This window comes from Marmota monax, unplaced genomic scaffold (genome assembly GCF_021218885.2).
Source record: "Marmota monax isolate L192 unplaced genomic scaffold, Marmota_monax_Labrador192_F-V1.1 WCK01_AAM20220418_F8-fsc00319, whole genome shotgun sequence".
NCBI lineage: Eukaryota > Metazoa > Chordata > Mammalia > Rodentia > Sciuridae > Marmota > Marmota monax.
The window spans coordinates 995847-1015997 of record NW_026692103.1 but is presented as its reverse complement, the minus strand read 5'-3'; the positions used below and the strand labels follow the sequence as shown (position 1 = coordinate 1015997).

Here is a 20151-nt window from a genome sequence, read left to right as displayed (position 1 = left end):
TGTCCTTTAGTTCAGATCCTTACTTTGATGGTTTTCACTTTTTTTCCCCCACTTCATCCTCATGGAAATATTTTGTTGAGAATGCTCTGTAGTGTAGGCTTTCTAGCTGTGAATTCTTTTAATTTTTGTTATCATAGAATGTTTTAATTTCATGTTCAAATCTGAAACTTAATTTTGCTGGAAATAAAATTCTTGGTTGGAATCCATTTTCTTTCAGAGCTTGAAATATATTATTCCAGGACCTCCTATCTTTGAAGGTCTGGGTTGAGAAATTAGTTGAGATCTGAATTGGTTTCCCACTATACGTAATTTGATTTTTTTCCTCTCACAGCCTTTAAGATTATATCTTTATTCTGTATGTTGGGTCATTCTCATAATGTGTCTTGATGTGGGTCTGCTGTAATTTTGTACATTTGGGGGTCCTATAAGCCTCTTGTATTTGATTTTCCATCCCATTCTTTGGGTTTGGGAAATTTTCTGCTACTGTATCACTGAATAGATTGTGCATCCCTTTGGTTTGTATCTTGGCTCCTTCATCCATTCCAATAAGTCTTAAATTTGTTCTTTTCATTTATCCCATAATTCTTGAATGTCCTGTTCATGGTGTCTTACCATCTTCTCTGCATGTTCAACTCTACTTTCAAGATTATATATTTTGTCTTCATTGTCTGAGGTTCTGTCTTCCAAGTGGTCTAGTCTGTTGGTGATGCTTTCTATTGAATTTATAATTTGGTTTACTGATTCCTTCATTTTGAGGATTTCTGTTCTTTTTTTTCACAATCTCTAACTCTTTATCAAAGTGGTCTTTCACTTCCTATGTTTTTTCTTTGATTTCACTCCTTATACTATCCTTTACTTCACATATCAATGTAGCTATATACAATCTGAACTCCTTCTTGGACATTTCTTCTATTGAGTTATCAGTGGTTTCTGCTATTGAAGCATCTTAGTTTGTTTGGGGCACTTTATGCCCAAGGTGTACCTTTGTAGACATGGGTAGAAAATCATTATTTCTTTGTAAACATAGAATTTAGATAGGAATTTGCTTCTTTTCCCCATTCTGCTTCAAATCTTCCTATTGCTTTTCTGTTGTTAATGCACCACTCACCATAGGAAAATGGACACCTCTTCTCTGCCCCAACAATGAAAAACCTTAAGCAATTGGCAGCTTGGTGAGGCAGAAGAGGATGACTTTATGAAGTGTCACAGTGTAAAACATCAACAATAGACACAGGAAAACATCTCTTTCTCCTCTATATCCCTTAGCTCTCTGTTAACACCTCTAGTACAGGAATTTGCTTTGAATTATTGTTAATTATAAATATGTTTATTAAAACCACTACCCTGTAAGTCCTGGTAGACAGATGTATGTTGTTTATATTTGTATTCCTTGCAGTGCTTAACATAGAGCCTTGAATACAGTACTCACTAAATGTCCACTGAATGCTTGCTGCATTATTCCTGAGGCATGGTGGGAAGTAGCAGTGAACAAAAGATGCTAATTTTGTGAAGCCATGAAAATAGTTTCTTAAATATTTTAAGTTACGAAATTAAAACTGGTACTACTTATCATTCCTTTGTTTACTGACTAATTTATCATTTAAAAAATATTTACTATGTGCCAAACACTCTAATCATTAGGAAGCCAAAGGTAAAAGAGAAAAGGTTCTTGTCACCATCGAGTTCATTCATTGTAGAGGGGGAAATGAACAATAAACAAGTATTCACATACAATAAATTAATAATTTGTGATACATGCTTAAAAAAGAAGTAAAAAGTTGCTGATTAAGATAAAAATGAGGAGTGATTTACTTAGATAAGGTGAGAGGTAGAAGTCTCTCTGAGGAGGTAGTACTTGAGCTGAGGCTTAAAGGGGGAATGAGGGGTCTTGCCAGGCAATGAGCCAGGGGCAGTGAGCTCTAGTTGGAGTTTAAGTGCAAAGTGTTAAGTGCAAAGGCCCAGAGGTGAGAAAGAGAAAGTTTTAGGCACCAGCAGAAGACAGAGAATAAGAGTGAGAATGAATGAGCTCAATATAGACAGTAGGCAGAAGCTCTCTATAAATACAGTGTTTTGAAGCATCTGGCTTTGATTTTATTCTGAACTTAAGAAAAAGCCACTGAAGAATTTTCAGGAGAGGTTTCATAGCTGAATTGTTTTCAAAAAATCTCTCTGGCTGCTGGTAGAGAATGGAATGGAGGAGGGCAAGAGAGGAGACCAATGTGAGAGCTCAGGGTTTGGTCAGCAGAGGATACTTGGATGGATAAATGGATACTTGGGTGGTAGAACCAATTAGATATGCGGATGGATATAATAAATGAATGGCTAAGAGAATGGAAGCCTATTAGTGTTGATTTTACTAAATGTGGAGATCTGCTTTTGAAAGTCTCCAGAGATAGTTGTGACTTACTTCACTAAAAAAAGAAAATATGCTGTCAAGTCCCACTAAGCTGACAATAACTCCTGATTGCTGTGTCAGTAATTTTGGTTTGATAATTTAGAAAAACCTGTGGGATTCTTATCTTTTGATTCAACCACTTTTGCTTCAGAGACTCATTGATAACCTCTATTTCCTATGCTTTCAGTATCAAGAATTTCTCTCATCATCTGCCCACTTCCTTCACATTTTAGATTTCTAGATGAAGTTATTTTAATCAGTATTTACTGAACATAACTATTTTTTTTAAAAAGTTATATATTTAAACTTAGAAGACAGCATTACTTTCTTATAGCAAAAGCAAACATATAGAATGTAGGTCCTTTTTGTGTTTTTGTTATTTGATTCTTCTGTAAATATTTCATGAATGTATAAATGCTAAACATTTATGCTTGACAATCATAAAATGATGCTCTGTCCATCTTTCATAAGCAGAACTATTTCTCTCTTTATAGGTTGATTTAGCAAATTTTCATGAGATCTTATGACAGTATAAGTAGCTCTCAGTTTTAACTGGGTTTGGGGAAGAATTTTTTCCAAACTTTTTTCAGCTTTTTTCCAAACTTCACTTTGGATATGGAAAAGGAAAAAAAATGTTGTGGCCTACCTTCTGATGATTAGACAATTTTAAAGATGGGAACAGTTTACTGATTTGAGTAAATCCCGGGATTTATGTTGAGAGAAATCAAATTTTAGATTTGAAGGACATCCAGGAATTGGTAAACTGGACATATTAGATTTCATGCAATTTCTCAATTGTATCATATCATAAAACCATGACCTTGGGTCACAGAGTAATACTTCAGATTTGAATTTCTAATTTATGTTTGATGCCAACAAAATCCAATTAAATATTTCTAGGTAGGTTAGGTCATCTGTTAATAGTTAGCTTAGTAAAAAATGTTTGGTAAACCTCCCCTTTCTTTTGCTTTTTCTCTTTTAAACTCCCTAAGGGCTGACTTAGTTCCCAACCTCTTTTTCCTTCCCATGCCTGGTAGGTTTGCTGAATTCTCTCCTAATGCGGCAGTGGCTATGAGAAATAGTGACCTTCAGTGCGTGCTGCAGTGAGGGTAAGGTTAAAAGTTATTCTGCCTGGAGGCTCATGGTTGGATTAAAAGAACAAACAAAATCACCACAAACTGTGACTCACCATTTTGAGGTCATTTTATACCCACATATTTTATAAGAAGCCAAGTTGTACAGGATCCTGGCACAGGTAATTTTCATTTTGGGGAGGATGCTCTCTTTTTCACCTTAGACAAACAGTTTGTTCTCTGAAATCTTGTTTGTGGCACAGATTTTGGAGTACCAGTTCTCCAGTGTACAATTCACTAAGTGAATGTATAATTCATAGCTGAATAAATTAGGAAAAATCTTGACAAGCCATTAATTATAAGCAATCAATTCTGATCATAAAGAACCAAGTAAGTACTCAACTATCCCATAAGCATAGGATTTATGTAGCCTTTCCTCTGAATCACTCATCGTATATGCTACTCTTAGTCTGAGGAAATCAGGTCAAATCAAATTAGTCTTCCATATCATGACCTCATAGGTTGTATCACCTCAAAACTCATTATATAAAGTTTGCAACTGTGTTTTATTCCAACATTTAAAAATAAAACAGCTGAGTCCTATAATTTCTATCAAAATCTTACAAACACTCCTCCCTATCAAAATGTTACTGTGAGAGCTGTTCCTATAGGAGAAGAGGTGAGATATCATGAAACTGAGATAATGAGGAAACAAAAAGAGCTGAAATTTATTCTGGGCTAGTCTAATACTATGTAGAAATATTAAGCAGTAGTTGGACAGCTCCACAAGCCGGTGGCCCCCAACTGTCTACTTCATTAGCTTCAAATTTCCACTGTCAAGGTTACTAATGGGCTGAATAACAAAGGCTGGTAGCCACTTCTCTCAACTGCCTTACTTAAATACACAAGTTGCCTCAAATGGGTTTTCTATTCCCCCACTATTTGGCATAATAGCAGGGATTAGTTTATTAAATTAGAAAGTTAATCTGATATCTCAGTGCCTAAGGGACTAAAACAGGACAGATTAAGTTTAGGGTATGACAGTGATGAATAGTGGGAAAGAGAAAGCAGAGTAAGATGATAAGTGCTTTTATCTAAAATACATATACAAATCTTTTGATGCATAAAGAAGTTTTGATGATAAATATGATTCTTCAGTGATACTTTGCTTACAGTTTGATAAAAATACACATAACCCACCCTGTTACAAAGTTGGGGAAGGATATTACCTATAACTCATTTCGTTCTGTCACAATTATGTGTCCATGCACATTAGATCCCTCTCTTTGGTATGTCAATTCTCTGCTCAAATTCTGGGACAAGAGCAGTCTGATATTTAAGATAAATAAAACTCAGTTTTAACTGTAGCAGGGACCTATGGCTCTGCTACTTTTTCCAGCACCATTCTTAGATTGCTGACTCTTTTCAGCTTAGGCAGAAACTACTTCCTTGGTTGGTCTATTTCTGAAGATCAACTACTTCTTGGCATCATCACAATATTCTCATCTGTGTCTAATTCCCAATAAGGTCAACAAATTCAGGGTGAACAAGTGAATGTCAAAAGCCCAGGAAAATGGACTAGAAGAGATAGGTGTGTTGTTTTACTTCTGAGTTCTCCTTATATGTAGATATACATGTCAGGTATGGGCTTACCTGGTACAATTTTATAGGCATTGAGTTGGTCTCCCTGGTCTACTGAAATATTTACGATGTTCTAGAGAGAAGTTGTAGAGCAAATGAAGAACAGAAGGGGAAAACAATATGCAAGAAGTGGAGGCTGAAAGCCACGAAGACAAACTCTGCTTGGAGAGTCCTATTTATCAGACCTGCCTGAAATGGAAAGCAATTGCAGCCAGTTTCTTTGAAAGGCCAGCTTAGGCTGCCAAAAACATTAAATTCTGAGTGATTTCCATCTCACTGACTCAGGGAGCCTAAAAATCTGAGATTAATACTTTAGCAACAAGGCCGATGCCAGCCAATGCTAGGGAGGAGGCTGAATTCCAACTGAAATGAAGTCTAAGGAAGCTTTCTTTTTTTTTTCTTTTCTTTCTTTCTTTGATAATTCTTGGTCCTGTTTATAATTTTATTCTCTGCCATTAAGAGAAATATGATGACTCCTGAGCAGTGGTGTTATTCAATCATAAGAGAACAGACTACCCAGCATTTGAAGTTGGAAGTGTTTGCTTTTCTTGTCCTAGTATGGTAGCCTGATGCTGAAATGTTACTAGTTAATAAACAATGCTGAGAAAGCAAGCTTATGCAACCATGACATGTCTGCATAAAATCATATTTTCTCCTTTGGGAGTCCCTGAGGATTTCAGCCTTTCTAAGGATATTGTTAATTCAGTGGTAGTCTGGTAGCCTTGAACCTCAGCTTTAAATTCTCTGATAAGTTCTGGGATGGGAGAACAAATTAGCTAGCAAGGATCTGTCTGGGCACTGATCCCAAAATGTTTATTAGGTAATTCTAGATTAGTCTTTTTTTTTTTTTTTAAACTGTGTAACTGCCAACTCTATGCATTAAGCATCAGCAGCTGTACTAGTATAATACAGTCACCCCTTATATTCAGTTTTACTTTCTATGGTTTCAGTTACCCAGGGTCATCTTCAGTCTAGAAATATTAAATGGAAAATTCAGAAATAAACAATTCCTAAGTTTTGAATTTTGTGTTGTTCTGAGTAGCATCATGAAATCTCTGTCCTGCCTGATCTTTGTCCAGTGTATCCATGCTGTATATACTACCCACCCATTAGTCATTTAGTAGCCCTTAAGGGTATGAGATTGATTGCTGCAGTCTTGCAGTGCTTATGTTCAAGTGACCCTTATTTTACTTAATAATGGCCCTGTAGGAGTTAAGATGCCTGTAATCTGGTGGTGTCTTCCTACCCCTTCAGTGCTGGGCATGGAATCTAAGGGTCTCAGGCATGGTAGGCAGGCACTCTACCGCTAAGCTACATCCCCAGCCCAATGCCTGCAGTTTGAAATATGCCAAGAGAAGCTGTAAAGTACTTCCTTTAAGTGAAAATGTGAAAGTACAATAAGATTTTGAGAGAGAAGAAAAGAGAGAAACCACATTCACATAACAAGTATATTGTTAGAAGTGATCTACTTTATCACTGTTTTAAATTTCATGTTGTGCCTAATTTACAAATTAAGCAGTATTATATGTATATATGAATAGGAAAAACTGTAGTACATATAGGGTTTGGTACTATTTGCAGTTTCATGTATCCACTGTGGATCCTAGAAGGGAGGTACTAACTTATAGTAAAATTGTTTTGGGGATTCTGTACAATTCATATAAGAAACTTAGAGTCTGGTTTTTGTTTGTTTTTAAATCTTGTGTCCCCAAATGCTGATGGCAGAAGAATATTGCTATCTGATTCAGTCACAAGATTTAGGTAAGGCATGTCTTAAGGGTCTATTACTACAAGGGCATGGGGGAAAAAAAGAACATGTTCTGAATACTGTCTTTGTATTCTGTATTATTGCTTAATGTTCATCAACTCTAGGAAGAACACATTATTATTGCTTTTATGTAGGTAAGAAAACATTCTCAGAATCATTAGTAACTTTTCCCAAAGGTCACAGTTTCTAGAAGAGGCAGGATTTATAGGCATACAATCTGATTCAACAATTCCTGTTCTTTCCAATACAGCGTGTTTCTTTTTTTTTAAAAAAGTTTCCCTCTCAGGGAGAAGACCACAAAAATCTACTGCCTGACTTAATATCATCATCAGAATCTGGAACAGATTTTCTAATGAATCAGCATGGAGTAGGCTGAGCAGCATGCCCACAAGCACAGTTGTCTCTAATAAGGCCTGGTGCAGAACAGGGTCACAAGGGTAATAAAACCCAAGGATTGTCAGAGTTTTAGTTTCTCTGGTGAATCACAGTATGAGGAATAGTCAAATTTAGTCTATCTTCTTTTTAAGCCAGAATACGTTCTGCAATTGTCAGCAATGTTGTTGGTATCTTCTTTGTTTCCAAGAAATTAGTAATAAACTTATATTTGAAAACACATGCTTTATTAAAGGAATAATTTTCAAAAAACAATAGTGTGGAAGAATAGAAAGCACAACCTACTAGAATGCCAGAGACTAGGTTCTACCCCACAGAATGGGAGATAGTTTCATATCTAGTCTGGTTTGCTGAATTGAGAACTATTCTTAACTTAGGGTTAAACTCATCAGGAATGAGTTCTGGGGGACAAATTAGTGATATCTGCCATAGATGCAGGATTGGGAGTGATGGTACATACCATAAATTTGTCATCTCTATTCAGTCTCTCCTTCCTTCTCTCACATTAACTTTATGATTTTGGGCAAGTAACTGAGCATCTTTAAGGCCTTCATAAAGCAAAATGGGGATAATGACACCTTATTTATCTGAAGGTAGAGTGACTGGACTGTTAGGTCGGTGGTGGTGACTTAGAACAAAGCAGCCTCACGGGAAAGAAACATCAATCAGGTGCCTGCGGAAATGCCTGTCAATCAGTGAGATCTCCTGTCTAATGCCTGTCAATCAGATGGACCCCCTGGCCAATCCTGGAGTTCAGCCAACTCCCCTGACCAACTCCAAGGGAACAAGGGACCCTAAAAACACCTTTTCCTGTCCCAAGCCCTTCCCTTCCTGCTGTAAGCCCCATAAAAGTCCAGTCCGGTAGAGCTCCCATGCGGTTTCTCCTCAGACCCTTCTCCTGTCCACTCTGTGGGTCTGAACGAGTTCTGCCCGGGAGTGATATCTGAATAAAGCCTCGTTCGGCGGCCCTTTTTAAATCTGCCTCCTTTGGTCGCTGCCCACCTGGCCTGATCTGACAGGGACCTTCTGAAACTCTTCAAGTCTTTCAGCTATAGGGTTTAAGTTTCTCTTTTTAAAAGGGCAATAATAATTTTTAAAATAATTTTTAAATAATTTTGCTCAAGTCAAAGAGATAAGAACAATATGTCAATTCTTTTTTTCATATCTGAGGAATACTGAGAAAATATATTATATTGTTGAGAGCCACAGCCAAAGGGGCCCCAGCAAACTTCCAGCTGCTGGCTGATGATTGGCTCACAGCGGCCCCAGCAACATCTAGCTGATTGGCTCCTCTGCGGTGATGCTCATTGGACTGTTTCCCTGCCCTTTCAGACCTCGGAGCTGCTCATTGGGGGACTTTTTTGGCTCCGCCCACGTGACCCAGCCAATCGGCCTCAAGAGCAGGAGGATTGTGGGAGGTGGAGAGAAGCTTGTGTGGGAGAGAGAGGCTTGTGGAAAGCCGGTGGTGGCAGTTGAGGCTCTGAGGGTTTTTCCTGAGAGACTATTTTGTTTGTCGTGTGTGGTTCTAAAAATAAAGTTAGTTTCTTTTGACAAGTGGCTCCTGATTGTGCCCAGCCAGACTGCGGCATTTGGTGGCTCGCACGGGGAGCGACTGAGGGTAAGTGAACTGCTCGCCCCTGAGGGCAGGGCGAGAGGATGGGTAGCCATTTTAAGATTCTTCTTTTGTTATTTTGTTTCACTTTTGTTTTAAGTTGCCTGTCCCTGGAGATGAGTGAGACGGAAGAAAAACCGCTCACATCTGAGGAAAAACTATTTACGTCTGAGGAACAGATAGGGAGAAAGGACGGATGCCCATGTCAGGAGGACAGAAAGGCTATAATGACTTTTTGTTGTTCCCTTTTTATTTCATTCTGTCTCGGTTTTGTTTGGCGTCATCTTGTTGGGTTGTATTATAGTAGAAATACGGGATCAGAAATTAGTAAAAAACAAACTGAAAGAGTGTTAAGTAAATTGTTAGAGGAAGGAGGCATCCCAGTAAAATCAAGAGCAGTCAGGGCATACGTTGATACAATACAAAAATGTAGCCCATGGCTTTTTAAGGAGGAGTTGTTAAATATATCACAATGGAACCATCATGGTGAAGATTTAAAAAGAATAGAAAAGAAAAGCCCAGGGACTCTGCCAGTTGGCACATTGCCATTGTGGACGTTCATATCTTGTTTGCTTAGTCCAAAGCCTTCAGTTCAGACAATGGTAGAGGAAGGAGAAGACATAATGATTCAAGTAAAAGAGAAGGTCTCTCAAGTTAGTCAGACAGAGAAAGAAAGTGTAAAACAGAAAAAGCCATCAGGGGGAAAGGTACAACAGGAGACTGCTACTAACACCTTTCTATCACCAGAGGGTGTAAGTGTCCAACCAACAGCACCACCTCTACAGGAGACTGATACTAACACCTTTCTATCACCAGAGGGCGTAAGTGTCCAACCAACAGCGCCACCTCCATATGCTGGGAGGCCCCCAACCCCTGCAGTTGATAGTTGGGATCCTGAGACAAGGTCTCAAATATTAACATGCCCTGTATTTGAGGCAGGAGGGCAGCGATTTTACCAAGTTTTAAATTTCAAAACAGTGAAGCAGCTAAAAGAGGCTGTAACAACCTATGGTCCTCAAGCACCCTTCACTGTAAGCTTGGTCGAATCCATTAACAACTTGAACATGACGCCAGCAGATTGGGCTAATATGTGTAAAGCTGTGCTAAATGGAGGACAATACCTGTTATGGAAGGTTGCCAATGAGGAATTTTGCAAGGAGACGGCTAGGCGAAATGCAGCAGCTGGAAGTTTGCTGGGGCCCCTTTGGCTGTGGCTCTCAACATTATATAGCTAACTTAATTATTACCTGTAATCTCTAGCTGGGCCAGCGAAAACTATTTAGGAAGACACAGGATTGCAGGGCAACATTCTAAATATCTATGCAGATATTGAAAACTGAATAATAATACTGTGATAAAATACATCATTCAATCTCATCTTAGCCTTGCCTTGAAAAGAAACAGAATATGTCTCCTTTATGTGAAGTGTTCAATGAAGAACACTTTTCTCTATTTTCAATACCCATGACCCATGCAATAAATATAAAATAGGCTCAGAATTGTTTATCACAGATCTGTCTTACCTGGGATCACAGAGAAATTTGGTTTTCTCTCCTTCTTCTCTCCAGATAAGCCATTCTCGAAAAGAAGGATGTACAAACATACGAGTCATGTCTCTGCGCTTGATTAGGAACATGGAGAGGTTCTCCATTCTCTGCTGAAAATCTTCCCATTCTAGTGTGCCTTCAATGCTACCCGCATTGATGGCCTGGAAGATATGCTCATCAGTCAGTGGGTGGAGAGAGGCCACTGCCACATTCAGGAGAGGCATCACCCGGTCAAAAGAAGACTGGGTTGGGAACTTCATATTGCACTGGAGTAAATAAACCTCTGAGAGTGAAACAGGAACTACTTTGTAGCTAGAGCTCTTTAACACTAAATATCCTTTCTCTATGAGGTCAAATGTAAGTTTCAGGTATAGATAGGACCCTTGACTGAGGGTCTTGAGATGAGAACTGAGCTTGCCAAATGTAGTATTGTCCATTTTGCCATTAAGAGAAATGTTATTCTGGATCTCTGAGCTGCTGTGTATCCGGTGCAGGATGTAAGCCTGCAGGTCCTGGTCTATGGCTTCATTCTCTTCTAGTCGATCCAAAAAAATCCTATGGAAAGGCAGCAACTTGGTAATCTCCTAAAACAGACAGAACAGAGAGAGACAGAAAGACCTTCAGTTTCCCCTAACTTTTGTGATAAACTATGAGGTCCACAAATTTACTCTGAACTTCTGAATGGACAAAGAAAAGAGGGAAGCATGATCAAGTATTAGTATCTACAGATTAAAACAAATTAGTTGCATAGGAAGGACACTGTTTTTCCTAATATTGGGACCTTTAAGATAATTTTTTATGGGTCTTTGTAAAGGGTACTTTAGGAGTGATTTCATGGCTAGTATTCTAAACAACACTCCTAAAATAAATAGAAAATGGAGTGCTATATAATTCTTTGGCTGTAATTATTCTCAGTGTAAATCAGGGCATAATGCCCAAGTACAACTCAATGAAATAATGTATATGGATTCAAAGAATGCCATGTAAAAATGTGGCTTTTAATAAAAAGCAAAACAAAGACAAAATGTGGCTTTCTAACTCTCAATAAAATACTACACTTAAGCCTTCTTGAGATGCATAAGATGAAAGGAACATTTCTAAATGTAGAAGCTTGGTACCTTGGTGATCTGCTTGGAAGTTACGTTTGGGTAGGGTGATAGGGCTTTGTGATGACTCCTATGCACGGATTCCATCCTTTCTTAACTACTTATAGACTTTACTCCTGTAAGAACCCATTCTCTTCTGCATCAATTTCTTCTTTTCATCTGGATCACACAGACATACATTCCTATATTCTTCCTAGTATTCTCTTTGTTCCCATTTTTAGTAAAACTTAGGGAAAATTTTCTGTATCTGCTATTTCTAATCCCTCCCTTCCCACTTTCTTCTATATTTGTTCCAATCAGGCTTCAACTCTACCATTTAACCAAAATGTTTCTTTTCAGTAATCCTCACCTTATCAAATCTAACAATCAACTTTCAGTTTTTATCTTCTTCAACCTCTCAATAGTGTTTTGACTCTTGACCACACCGCTCTGCACCTCTTTTTGGTAGTCATCCTCTGCAGCCTGCTTCCATTGAATATTCCTCCTATTTTCCACTTAGCATGCTAGCCACTTTTATTCAGCCTCTTTTGCCAGCTTCTCTTTCATTTCCTAGTCCACTAGAGTTGGGGTCCTACTTTTTTTCTTTTCTCTAACTATTCTTATTCCCCCAAACAGTTTATTTAGTCTCATGGTTCTAAATATCTACATGCAGATAATGTCTAAGTTTACGTTTCCAGATCACTTATCTCCTCTGAGTTCCCATCTTGTAACTCTGTCTACTTGACAGTTAAACTTAGATGTTTCATAGACAACTTAATGTGATTAAATTGAACTATTAAATTCTGTCCCCTACCACAAAATTTTCCCCACGCCTATAAATGGCATACCACTGACTTTCCAACCAAATCCTTGGGGGCATCTGTGACCTTTATTCCTCAAGCCAACATTTGCTCATCAAAAGCGCAGGACTCATTCTTGAATATTCTCTCTTGCTCATACCCATATTCAGCCCATCATCAAATCCTTTTGATTCTTCTTCAAAATATACTCCAAATGTGGCTAGTTCACATGGTCTCTACTGTCACTTTTCATCTATATTTCTGCTTACAATCTAGATCATCTACATTTTATTATCCACATAGCTATGAGACAAAGAAATCTTTTAAAAGATCAGATATCATCACTTTATAATAAGGCCCCTTGGAGAGTCCTTTCCTATCTACTCTATCTAAAACAACTATCATCTCCATTTATTCCGTTATCCTGTTTTTTTTTTCTTCCTCATAGCACTGACCACTACCTGTGATTTTAGCACGTTTAATTTTTTCTTGTGTTTTTAACTAGAATATAAGCTTTATGTAGGCAGGGATATTGTATGTCTTGTTTGCTGTAGAATCCTTACTCTCTAAAACAGTGCCTGGCATACTCTAAGTCCTTAAAAAATGATTGTGAGAATTATGTATAACAAAATTTAAGGGTTCATTTTTTAAAACCTATTAATCATTTAAGAATGTTGGATCTAAAAGAAAATATTTTTTAAAAAATTCTTAGTTGAAGTGAATGAAGCATCTTGGGAGTTATGCAGGTCTCTATCCATGAAGACAATAATAAACTATGGACTTGGTAGATTAGAATGTAGAGAACTTTTTCTGTTATTTGGCATAGATAAAAAATTAAAGTTATTTGGTCTACTACTCAGGTATACTTAAAATTTCTTCTGCAACTACACATGGCATTAAAACAATGTATGTGAGAATAATATCACCTAAGCATACATACATTTAGTAAAAATAGAGATTATATTCCTTCCTGGAGGTTTTTTCCTACTTATCCTTCATCTTTAACAATCCAACTATTGGCCAATAAAGATAGGTAATATGCCATTTTTTTTTTTGGTACCAGGGATTGAACACAGGGGCATTTAACCAATGAGCTACAACCCCAGCCCTTTTTATTTTATATTTTGAGACAAGGTCTCATTAAGTTGCTCAGGGGCTCACTAAGTTGCTAAAGCTGGTTTTGAACTTGTGATCTTTGCCTCAGCCTCCAGAGCTGCTGGGATTATAGTCATGTGTCACCATGCTCAGCCAGTTATATACTTTTCAGCTATAAAGGTGCATTTATGTTAATTATCCACATTCTTTAACTCAATTTACTTTGAGATTGATAATAAACACCTGTAAGGTGATAGCCAGGATAGGAAATACAGTTTCTGATCATGGAAGACAGTAAAGATAATTGGTCAATATATTGGAATAATACCAACATCTGGGGAGATGGGAAAAGAAGGAACTTAATGCAAGACTCTTTTTTGTGTATTACAAGGGGGGGGGTTGCATCAAAAGAGTGGGATGGGTGTACAATGTATGAGATTTTAATATACACCCAAAGAAAGAAGGGTTTAAAAAGAAAAGGTTGAGAAACACTGTTCCAAATCATGTGTAAATATTTAAAGAATAGGGGATACCAGCAAGCTGCAGTGACTGACACCTGCAATCCCAGCAACTGGGGAGGCTAAGGTGAGAAGATCCCAAATTTGAGGCCAACCTCAGCAAATCAATACTGTCAAAAAAAAAAAAAAAAAAAAAAAAAGAGAAAAAGAAGAAGAAAAAAGAGCTGGGAATGTAGCACAGTGGCAGAGCATCCCTGGGTCCAATCCCTAGTATGGTGGGGTTGTGGGTAGAAGGGGAAGGACAGGGAAAGGGAGATACCAACTCAACTACAATGAGAATGATGGGGAAGATGAATCATTTACCCTTAGCCCATATAGTTTTGCAGGCTCAATTCCACATTCCTGTTTCTTCTTCCAGGCTGTTAAGTGATCAATGATTTAGCAGGGAAGATACTTTAAAGCAAATGACAACAATAAAACCTCTCATCTCCCACTTCCAATAAATTTAATCTGAAGCCTTAATTTTTCCAATATTTGTTAGAGGAGGGCATAAAGAGAAGAAAATTCACCCTCATGCCACAGAATGGTTGTTAAAGTAGGAGGAGAAGGAAGAACCGGACTCTAGATTGTAAATTAAGCTGGATTTTGCAAAGCATTTAATGATAAAAGAAAGTGAAACAAAGTCGAAGTGCTAGGGATTTTCTTTGCATTGCTGTCCTTGGGACAAAGTATAGGAAAAGGACTTTCTTTTCATGCTCTTCTGAGGGACATTTTACCAAACCTTATATAGAGCAAAGGGAATGGAATTTGAGAGTCAGAGAAACTGCCCTCTCTAAATTTAATGCTTCCTCTCTTTTGAAATTATTCTTGCTAAACCTGTGATATTTCAGGTTTAGAAAGAGTTATTGCTAAGAGATCTAGGATCTAAAATTTTTTTTAGGTTAAGCTCTTTCCAAGAAAAATTATTTATGGTTCAAAAGTAAACAAACACATACCTGTAAACTGGTCCTAACTGTTACAATTAGTTTGAGCCAAGAAGGAAATTTTCCAATCATTTTACTCAGAAATGATACAATTGTATCCCCATAATCCGGTTTGTGAAATTCTGCTTCATTTAGTCCATCAATTAAAATGATGAAATCTTCATCTGGGATTTTTCTCTCTGAGATAGAAAAAAACAAATTACTTTATAATTACCAAGTAGATAAAGTGAGTTTTTACTGGGTCTTTGGACAGATATCTGCCTGGGGGAAAAAATTAGACCTTTCATGTGGCCTTGAGTGCTCAAAAATATGTAACTTCTTACAAAGACATGATATAATTCATTTAGTGGGTTCATTTGTTTTTTTTTACCAGATGAGAAAGCCTTTGTTATGTATAATGTATGTATTGTCACTTTCATAAATCCCCATTTTATTAGTTGTGATACAAAGAATAAATTAGGAGAATCTACACATATAAATTCATTTTTCTCTCACACAGAAAAAGTTAAATAGAATGTGTTTTGATTTTGTTTTTTTTTTCCCTATCTGATAGCATCAAAGAGAACAGTATCACATGTTCTTTGGGGGAATTTCCTAAAATAAGGTCAAATTTTCTTTTTCTTTTTGTGGTACTTGGAATTGAAACTAAGGGTGCTCTACCACTGAGGTACATTACCAGTGGTTTTTTTTTTTTTTTTTTTTTTTGAGACAAGGTCTTTTTAAGTTGCTGAGGTTGTCTTCAAACGTGGGATCCTCCTGCCTAAGCCCCTCGAGTCACGGGGATTACAGGCATGTACCACTGTGCCCAGCAAAAGATCTAAGTTAGTCTAAAAGTAATATATAGGACTACATCTGAATGTGTAGTGGGAAAGGAGAGACGGAGGAATAGAGAAAAAGAACTACAGTCAATAGACAGACCTGAACCAGGGGGTTAGATCCCAAGATACTAGCAGCTTCTAAGATAACACCCAAAGCAACCTCAATGAGAGGAAGAGGAGACATGTCAGAAAGACAAAATCTGCTACATATTCCCAGTTCCCTACTGAACTCTACCTGATTCTAAATTAACAAAATCAGTTTATCTTTAGGTCTAGGTTGAAGAAGGCAACTTAGTGAGATTAGGGATTCTATTTTCACTAAATCTTATTGATCTTGATCAACATTCTACAATTAGAGTTTTTTATAAAATCCCCAGATTGAATGAATATTTTAGTTTAAGTGAACTGTATTAAATCAAAGTTACTAGTTAGTAGGAACTTACAGGTTATAAAGGGAAGGATGGGGGCAATAAGTCATACATGAGAAATAGGCTTTTTCTGAGGAGGAAGAAGAAAATGAGGCTGAGTTTTGAATAACAAGCTATGGACTTCTGTACAAGATTGGCTCTTTCCTTTGAAAGAGTCAAAAACATACTATTGCATGGTAATGGAGGGAGACCCTCATTGTTATACAAAATTACATATAAGAGGTTGTGAGGGGAATGGGAAAATAAACAAGGAGAGATATGAATTACAGTGGATGGGGTAGAGAGAGAAGATGGGAGGGGAGGGAGGGGGGATGGTAGAGGATAGGAAAGGTAGCAGAATACAACAGTTACTAATAGGGCATTATGTAAAAATGTGGATGTGTAACCGATGTGATTCTGCAATCTGTATTTGGGGTAAAATTGGGAGTTCATAACCAACTTGAATCTAATGTATGAAATATGATATGTCAAGAGCTTTATAATGTTTTGAACAACCAATAAAAAAAAACATACTATACATACTATTTTGGTTTCACATTTGAACATGAGCAGATCTTTTGCAATGATTAATACGACTTTATATATTCCTTTAAAGCACAGCTTTGTATAAAATGGAACTTAATTTCAATATCCTAAGTACTTTAAATCAGTTATAAAATTATGAAGAGTTTTAACTATTACTTTCATGTGGCGACATTTTAGGAAAAGAAATGAACTATGGATTCCAGCTCTGTTAACAACAATTATTAATGAAATAGCTTTATAGATGATGTAACACTAAGAAAACACAATATTCCTTTAGGGAGTCCAAAGAATTAAGGAAAAAAGAATTAATTGGAACTAACCAGGATTTATCCAAACTACTGGGAGCTATTATGTTCTTGATTTTGAGGACTTTGATTCCCTTAAGTTTATATGTGTCTTTAGTTTCCAAGGAGGAATTTTCTAATTTTATCTATTTGTCTGAGCATCATCACCTAGTCTCAATCAATAGCATGCTGAAGCTGTCGTGTCCTGCCCATTGCAATATTTTTAGGCTGATTTTTAAACACTAGGTAGTGTGAAATTGGCTATGGTAGGAATAAATTCCTACCATAAATTCCCTTACATAATGGAAATTGGCAAATGTTAAAATCAGCTTTCTGCCCCCAGGTGGCTGTTAAAAATACCAGCACACCATTCTACCTACCCTTCCATTACACCTGCTTTAATTTCCTCTGGGTTCATTCCTAAAAAAGCCAAGATCTTCAAGTAGAGAAAAAGGTCCATGGTAATGCATCTATAGAGATTCTTTCTGGGTGGGGAGAGAACATTGCAAACATGCTCTCAAACATAAAGACCAAGAATGTGCTCTAAAGTATGATACAGACATTTTGATGAATGAAATAACTCATTTGCTTCAATAATAAAAATTTCATAGGGCTGGGGATGTGGCTCAATCGGTCACGCACTCGCCTGGCATGCGTGCGGCCTGGGTTCGATCCTCAGCACCACATACAAATAAACATGTTGTCTCCACCAAAAACTAAAAAATAAATATTAAAATTCTCCCTCTCTCTCTTTAAAAAAATTCATTTATATAAATTCCCAGTAAAGTGTATTATTCATCCCATGAATACAACAGATAATATATATCAGGTGTTTTTTTTTGAGAGAGAATTTTTAAATATTTATTTATTTATTTATTTATTTATTTTTAGTTTTCGGTGGACACAACATCTTTGTTTTATGTGGTGCTGAGAATCGAACCCGGGGCGCACGCATGCCAGGCAAGCGTGCTACCGCTTGAGCCACATCCCCAGCCCCAATATATCAGGTTTTTAAAAAAGAGAAATATTCACCCCATTAATCAAGATGATGATGTTTTTAAAAACGCTATACAGGGGCTGGGGTTGTGGCTCAGTGGTAGAGTACTCGCCTAGCATGTGCGAGGCATAAGGTTTGATCCTTAGCACCACATAAAAAAATAAACAAATAAAATAAAGGTATTGTGCCCAACTAGAACTAAAAAAAATTTAAAAAATGCTATACAGATTTAATGCAATTCCTATTAGGTTTCAATGTTCTTCTTCATAGAAATAGAAAAAGCAGTCATGAAATTCAATTGGAAAAATAAGAGGCCCAGAGTAGCCAAAGTAATCCTCAACAAGAAAAGTGAAGCAGAAGGTATCACAATACCAGACCTTAAATTATAATACAGAGCTACAGTGACAAAAACAGCACGGTACTGGCACCAAAACGGACTTGAAGAGCAGTGGCACAGAATAGAAGACACAGAAACAAACCCACATAATTACAGTGATCTCATACTACACAAAGGCACCATACACATATATTGGAGAAAAGACAGCCTCTTCAACAGTGGTGCTGGGAAAACTGGAAATCCATATGTAATAAAATGAAATTAGAGCCCTATCTCTCACCCTGCACAAAACTTAACTCTAAGTGGATCAAGGACTTAGGCATTAGATTGGAGACCCTGTGCCTGTTAGAAAAAAAAAGTAGGCCCAAACCTCCATTATGTCAGCTCAGGAACTGAATTCTTCAACAAGATTCCTAAAGCTCAAGAAGTAAAATCAAGAATCAATAAATGGGATTGTATCAAACTAAAAAGCTTCTTTACAGCAAAGAAAACAATCAAGAATGTGAAGAGAGAGCCTACAGAATGGGAGAAAATCTTTGCCACTTGCACCTCAGAGCATTAATCTTCAGGATATATATAAAGAACTCAAAACACATCACCAAAAAACCCAAATGATACAATAAATGGGCAAAGGAACTGAACAGATGCTTCACAGATGAAGAAATGTGGTAAATAAATCTATGAAAAAATGTTCAACATCACTAGCAATTTGAGAAATGAAAATTAAAACTAAGATTTTATCTCACTTCAGTCAGAATAGCAATTATCAAGAATACAAGTAACAATACATGTTGGCAAGGATTTAGAGAAAAAGGTACACTGATACACTGCTGGTAGGACTACAAATTAGTGCAATCACTCTGGAAAGTAGTATGGAGATTTCTCAGAAAATCTGAAATTGAACCAACATTTGGCCCAGTTATCCCACTCCTTGGCATATACCCAAAGGATATAAAATCAGCATATAAAATTCGCATACTACAGTGACATAGCCACATCAATGTTTACAGCAGCTTAATTCACAATAGCTAAGCTATGGAACCAATGTAGGTGCCCTTCAACAGATGAATGGATAAAGAAAATGTGGTACATATACACAATGGAATATTACTCAGTCATAAAAAAGAATGAAATTATGGCATTTGCTGGTAAATGGATGGAACTAAAGGCTATCATGTTAAGTGAAACAATCCAATTCCAAAAACTAAGGCTGGATGTTCTCTTTGATATGAGGATACTAATTCACAATACATGGAGCGGGAAGGAGGACTGAAGGTTCACCAGATTGGATAGGGGGAATAGAGAGAAGAGAGGAGGGATGAGAATTGGAAAGACAATAACAGACATAACTTCCCTATGTTCATATATGAATACATGACCAATGTAACTCCATATCATATACAACCACAATAGTGGGAATTACACTCCATGTATGTATGATATGTTGAAATATATTCTACTGCCAACAAGAACAAGAAGAAGATACGATAATGATATTTTTACAAACCCTGGCTTTGTTTATTTATATTTTAGATTCTCTCCTTCCTTTGAAGAACTTATAAATCACTTGTAAATGCAGGTATATCAATAAATATTTCATCTTTTAAGAAGTGAGGATGGCATGTTTATACAAGATTATCATAATTTTTAGGATTTACAACAATCAATGCAAAGAATTTCCCAATGCCATTAATAATGTAAACTAATGAAAACTATTCTTAAAATCATTCCTTTTCTTTTGGTAAATGAGGTTTCTTAATTAAATACTTAAGAGATGAGAACTTATTTAGATTTTGCATTTCAAAAGTAACAGCTTTACAATAATGCTTCTGCATGTTAATTTTCAAATAGTTTTAGATTATTTAAATAATACTCTAATTTTGGAACTTTTAAAGGATTTTGCAAATGCAAA

At 36.8% G+C, this 20151-nt stretch overlaps 1 protein-coding gene across 8 annotated transcripts in view; it reads right to left on the bottom strand.

Annotated features, from left to right (window-relative positions):
• The window catches only part of Tanc2 (tetratricopeptide repeat, ankyrin repeat and coiled-coil containing 2), a 467438-nt gene that overhangs the window by 71876 nt on the left and 375411 nt on the right, over nt 1-20151 (bottom strand). For all 8 annotated transcript variants that reach the window (XM_046460981.2, XM_046460989.2, XM_058584913.1 and 5 more), the window contains 2 exons: nt 14863-15029; nt 10406-11013 (listed from right to left, as the gene is read on the bottom strand). In XM_046460981.2, coding sequence (XP_046316937.1) covers nt 10406-11013; nt 14863-15029 — 775 coding nt within the window. The remainder of the gene's footprint in view (nt 1-10405; nt 11014-14862; nt 15030-20151) is intronic.